General features: G+C 58.2%; 1 protein-coding gene across 1 annotated transcript; it reads right to left on the minus strand.

The window, feature by feature from the left end:
- Nucleotides 1-231: 231 nt before the first annotated feature.
- HOXD13 (homeobox D13) lies at nucleotides 232-1,784 on the minus strand. The gene is made up of 2 exons (XM_069861784.1): nucleotides 1,127-1,784; nucleotides 232-482 (listed from the first exon to the last, which is right to left on the minus strand). The coding sequence occupies exons 1-2, from the start codon at nucleotides 1,782-1,784 to the stop codon at nucleotides 232-234; spliced, it is 909 nt and encodes a 302-aa protein (XP_069717885.1).
- Nucleotides 1,785-5,964: the final 4,180 nt, after the last annotated feature.

The following is a 5,964-nucleotide window of genomic DNA, read 5'->3' on the forward strand; positions in this document are numbered from 1 at the left end:
TATTAATAATATTATTATTTTCAAAAGGAAGAAACAGAACCGTAATTCAAGGTTTGTCAGCACTCCCTTCCACTGAGAGCAAAACGCTGACGTTCACGGAAAACAATTCCCGAAATTTCACCACCGCTGGAAGGAGAAAAAAAAAATTAAATATATTTTCAAGTCTTTCCAAAAGTCTTTAGCTGGTCATAAATTTGGTTTATATATCCAACACTGTCCGCAACTAATAGATCAAGATACACTGTCTTTCAGTTTGGAGACTATCTTCTTATCCTTCACCCTCCTGTTCTGAAACCAAATGGTAACTTGTCTCTCAGACAGGTTTGTGGCTGCGGATATCCTTCGCCTCTTGTCCTTGTTAATGAACTTGTTAATGGCATATTCATTTTCGAGTTCTTTGAGCTGCAGTTTTGTGTAGGGCACCCGCTTCTTTCTCCCTCGCCGGTAGACGCACATATCGGGCTGGTTTAGTGCAACGTCCCCTATTGTAAAAGACATTATGCGAAAAATTAGAATTTTATTACAGGCGTTTAAAGCTTAACCGATACTTGTCGGGCACTGGTTTTCAGGGGCAAACAAACAACGGCGGGTCGTTTACGGTTTGTTATTATTTACGCTGCCCCGTTATTTGCGGGTTAGTAAAGCCCCGGCCCCTTGCCGCACTGTCAGCGCCTCCCCGGCTCGGAGCCCCCGGGGCCGGTGGGAGCTGGCAGCTGCGGGTTTGCTGCGGGTTTGTTTGCGTGTGGTTTGGTGCCCTGACCGCCCTGGGGCCGGAGGAGCAGGAGCCTGCGAGCCCATCGTCCCGCAACCGCGACCGCGACCCCGGCCGCCCCGGGAAGCAGGAGGAGAAGGAGCCCCGGGGCCGCCCCGGCGATGGGCGGCGGGGGGACTCGGGGGGTGTCTCCCGCGGGGTGGAAGGCAGGGGGTGAAGCTTCCTCGAGGGTAGGGGTAGGGGGAGAAGGAAAAAAAGGAAAAATCCACCGCTCTGTGTCCGTTCTGTGCGTGTCTGCGCGGCGTGTCCGGCTCGGCAGGCCGCCCCTGCGGCCCGGGGGGCGGGGAGGAGACGGGCAGGCGGAGGAGGCGCGGGGGGGGGGGTCGATTCAGACCATTTCTCTCTCTCTCGTACCTGGAAAGGACGATTTCCAAAAGTGTGAGCTCTGTGTCTGATCTTTGGCACAGTAAACCTGACTATTCCAGCCATTAGCCAGAGTCCAAGACTGATAGCCCTCCATGGATATGTATGTTTCGTGTCTCGGTTCCCCAGAGCCAAACGTTGAGACCATGTCTATGTACCCAGGAACGTGCTGGTAGGGGGTTGTATAGCCCTGGTAGAAGGACACTTCCTTCGCCCTGGAGGAGACTTCATTGGCGGGGGCACTCGTGCTGGTCAGACTGGAGACGTCCATGTACTTTTCCACGGGAAAGCCGCCAATGGAGGCATGGGGGGGAGACTTCAGGGCGTTCTGCTGGATCCCAACCCCGTGGGACATCCTGCAGCTATAGTATCCGTTGCCAAAGTGATACCCATAGCCGAGCGCGGGGGCGGCCGAGCCCGGGCAGTCCTTGGCGGGGGGGTCGGGCCGAGCCGCCGCCCCCGAGCGCTCCCCGCCGCCGTAGGCGAACCCCGAGGCGGCGGCGGCCGCTCGGCCCGTGTGCGCCGCCCCGAAAACGGGCGAGGAAAGAAAATTACGGCACTGCCCGGGGCCGCCGCCGCCGCCGCCGCCGCCGTCGCCGCGCAGTCCGTCCATCTCCCAGCTCGCCGCTTTGCTCATGGCTTTGCACATCGCGGTCCCCGGCCGGGCATGATGCGAACGGTTATTTGCCTCCAACAGGTTGGATCCTGGCGGTACGTTTATAAAATCGAAGTCCGGGTTGGGAGGGGGGCCGGGGGCGGGGGCGGCCGGCTCCAGATTAGTTTGCCGCAGCCCGGGGGGCTGCTCATAGGCTGCCGTCGGAACATGTGACCCTCCCGCCGCCCGCACTGCCCCTTTCGCCTCGCAGCCCCCCGCTCCGCACCGGCGGCGCCCCCTCTCCCTTCCCACCCCCGCCCCGGCCGTGGGGAGGGGTGGGGCGAGCGGCCGCCGTGATGCCCCTCCGGGCCAGCCGCGCCCCCGCCGCTTTCATCCCCCCCTTCTCCCTGCCCACGGCTTCAAAAGGGCCGGCGGAGGACACTTTTGGAAGCAGCGGGCAGGGGTCTGACCGGATCCCCGGCGAGACCTTCCCCGGTTCATTGTTGTGTCTACGGCGGGGGGGGAAAAACCCGACACGGTCTTTGTATCCCACCCTTTCCCGGAGAGGTACGGAGGAGAAGAGCTTTAGTTATAGGGGAGAAGGGGGGCTCCCCTAACTCCACTGAGCTCTCGGTCCGTGGGAGACACCTCTCTCAGCCCTCCGTATATGGCCACCGGCCAGGAAAAGGCACCGGGTTTGTGCTCTGCTCGAGATGCTAAAGCTGGTCCTCATTAGATGTGGCTTTTTTTCCCCTGGCGGTGTCAGCTCTTGTCGTGGTGAGGCAGCCCGGTTTAAACGCAGCGTCTGCTTTTGCTGACGGCTGTTCTGGGGGTGACTTCCAGCACTGTGGCAAACCCTCCCGTCGTCTCTCCCGACTCTCCCACTGAGCCGGGGTGGAAACTGCAAGAACGCGAAAAGCTGGGAATGGAGTGAGCTCCGAAGACGGTTCCAACCCCAGCCCCTGCCCCTCAGGGCCGGTGCTGTCGCTCCGCGGCTGCCCTGCTGCGGCAAGTTAACCCTCCCTGGGGCGCAGAGGGCGACAAGGTGCTGGGAAAGGCGGCGGCATCGCGGGGAAGCTCCCGAAAACTCCGCACCCGCTGAAAAACAGATTGTCTGAGGCCACGTTTACCGTCTCGACAGAGACTCGGGCTCGGGACGAAGAGAAGGGGCCGGCGTGAAAGTGGAACTCCCTGCCGCCACGATTTCGGGGCTGGGATGGCCCCCGCCGAGCGTGTCCCGGGGACGCGGAGGCTCCGCGGGTCGCGCAGCAGCCCCGCTTCGTGCCCCGTGTCGTTAATCGCGGGCGGCAGGGTGAGGAATGGCAACCGAGTGCCAATAATCACAGCAACAAACGGATGGCAAGCGCCAGTTTCGCGTTCATTAGCCTTATCCACTTAATAGCTTTAAATCTTTCATAATCAGCTAAGAAGTGAGCCAGACGTGATTACGTGCTTCGCTCGGTTATAAGCCGAATCAGTATTTACTCTCAGGACATGACACCTACATAATTAGGAGGATGGTTTGTGGAAGCACAGGTTTCCCATCTTTAATGTCCCTGCACGCACTTTCTAGTGAAAACATTATTAACACCCTGAAGCCCCGCGAAACGAGAGGCGCTGCTTCTCCAGACGTCTTTCCATTTGTATTCCTTTCTCTCGCTGCGTTTCTTCTTGCAATAAACGCGGTGAAATTCTCTCTTCCATCACGACATTTTAAATAGGGCCGCCGAAAGGCAGGAGTACTTCATGAGCGAGATTTCGGGGCTTTTTGAGCTTCGCTGGATCAAAGCAAAACCCGGCGCGGCCCCAGAGAGCCGCAGAGGACCTCAGCCCTGAGAGATCTCTGCTCCAGCCCATCCACGGCCCAGAAAACTCTGTCTTTGGGCAGGTTTCTGACCGACAGCTCCAATTCCATAACGAGGCGTTTTGTGGAGGGTGTAGAGAACAACATTGCCTTGTAGGACAGGATATTATGCACGCGAATAAAAATAACGAGCTCATGAGCCAAGGTCGGGTCTCTGAGAGCATCCACCCAGTTTACAAGTGGCTGGACACCCCCAGCTCCGGGTCGTGCTGCTGCCCCGGCCCCGAGCAGCCCCGGGGCGATGTGCCCGGTGTCCCTGTGGGGCCTCTGCCGGCCGGACAGTCCTGTCCTTCCCCTGCCAGCGGCTCTGCTGGTGCCCAGTGCAGCCGCATTGCATTTTCCATTGACGCATCGCACGGGAATCTGCAGAACACACGAGGCAGACAGCATCACTGCAGAAAGTGGCTGTGTTCTCCTATCCCGAAAAAAAAAGTTTTTTTTCTTGTTCTCCCTGAAATTATCTCATTTCCTCAAATACATTTGCTATGGTTTAACACAATTAGGGCTCCAGTCAATAGCACAAGCTTTAAGCATTTCGGGACTGTCCTTCGCCTGGTCTCTCCAGGAAAACAACCCAATTTTTTCACCACCTCCTTCTTCACAATTTGCCGATGGTAACCGTGTCTTTAGGAACTTGTTTCTCTTGTTACTGATTGCCGCAGGGGGTGGGAAATCTCGTCCAAGGCAGTCGGAAAATGCAAATGAAGAGAAAAGCAATCGATTTATGTTTCCTCCATGCCTACTGTGTTCCGTTAAAACTTTCTAAATTCCGTAGACTTTTAATAGCTGAACAGAGCAGAAAGATTTTCGTTTTCCTCTACCCCTTAAAAAAAGACCCAGTTGCGATAATGAAAGAATTAAACAACGAGTCTGTGAAAACTTTTAAACTGTTTCCCTCGTCCAGATCTGTGCCACAGCTTCTCATCTCTTTATTTTCTCCGGCCTCAAAGCACCCGCTCCGGGGAGGGGAGCGTCCCCGGCCGCCCCCCCGGGACCCCGACCCGGGGGCAGCTCCCGACCCGCGGGGAAACGCCGGTGGAGCGGTTCTGCGGCCGGAGAAACGCTTTGTCGTTTAAATTAAAACCCGTTTGCGTGCAGAAAGCGGCCCCGGGAGGCGCCACGTAGTGCGGAGCGAGCGCCCGCGGGATCCCGGCCTGGGCTGCGCGGGGGGGGACGGCGCCGCGGGGCTCGGGACGCGCGGGGTTCGCGCCCCTCGCCGCTCTCGAGCGGCGTTTCACGGAGGATCGGGACCGAACGGGCGAGGTGACGCCCCGGGAGCGGCCCTTCGAGGCGGGGGGGGCCGAGGGGGAGCTGCCCCCGGGCGGGGAGCCGGGGCGCCGCCGGGCCGGGCACCCTGAGGCGGGCAGCGCCCCGGGGCCCGGCCTCGCAGTGGCGCCGCGCGGCCGCCAGGTGGCGCCGCCGAGCCTGCGGCCGGCGCTGCGCGGGGTCCCTCGGGCCCCGCCCGCGGGGAGAGAGCCCCGAGCCCCGCCCGGCACCCGCGCTGCCGCGGACACCGCGCTCCTGCCCCGCCGGCCGCGCACGCCCGGAGCGGCGGAAAGCTGCGCGAGGGGCCGTTCGGCTCATTTCATTCGAACTTCATTTCGATTCAGCTGCGTGACCTCTTTTTTTCCCGGCTAGGAATTAATAAACGAGCTCTGAAATGGTCTTTGATGCCTCGAGTTGTAACTTTCAAGGCAGAAGCGGAAAGGAGTTTGGCCACGGGCCTGAGCAGCTGTTTAAACTTAGGAGAACAACTGAGTAAACAGCGCGTAACAAACCCCCGCACGTTGCAGCGGTCTCTATAACCTCCTCCCCTTCCCCACTCGTGTCCCTGCAGCGCCGGAGGCTCCCAGGCTGAGCTGTTGGGTTTGGAGAACAATAAACATACTCCGAAAGGCTTTTAGGCTGTGCTATTCTCTTTGGGGAAAAAAAAAAACCACCATCCCCAAGCTCCGATAAACATGGGTGCGATAAATGCGTCTAGTTTGCTGGGCATTTAAATATCAGGCCCGGGATTAACTGCGTGGGGAACGGGTTTGGTACCCGACATCTGCTTAGTGGAGATTATTAACGTATTTTATGATAAGCTATTTCCCTTGCATGCGAGTGTAGCTATATTTTAAGATACACGGTGCATAACCCGAGGTATCAGTATTATTGAAAGGTGCAAAGTATAAAATAACACTAATAAAGACCATTCGCAGCCGCACACTTGCATGCAACTTATTTTTTCTCACGTCGGGGTCTTTCATGTAGTCTTTTCCACCCGCTCCGAATAACATTAAAGAGCTTTCCCCCCTTTTTAGCGGTGCAGTAACATCTCTGGGGGGTGCGGCTGTGCCGGCTGCGCGCACACGAGCGGCTCGGGGA

The sequence above is a fragment of the Phaenicophaeus curvirostris genome, chromosome 7, assembly GCF_032191515.1.
Source record: "Phaenicophaeus curvirostris isolate KB17595 chromosome 7, BPBGC_Pcur_1.0, whole genome shotgun sequence".
In the NCBI taxonomy this organism is placed as follows: Eukaryota; Metazoa; Chordata; class Aves; order Cuculiformes; family Cuculidae; genus Phaenicophaeus; species Phaenicophaeus curvirostris.

Excerpts from the sequence above, each read along its gene's own strand:
- HOXD13 (XM_069861784.1), bottom strand. The coding sequence starts at position 1,784 with ATGTGCAAAGCCATGAGCAAAGCGGCGAGCTGGGAGATGGACGGACTG. Across the intron at positions 483-1,126 it reads TTGGAAATCGTCCTTTCCAG|GGGACGTTGCACTAAACCAG; the intron begins GTACGAGAGAGA and ends CTTTTACAATAG.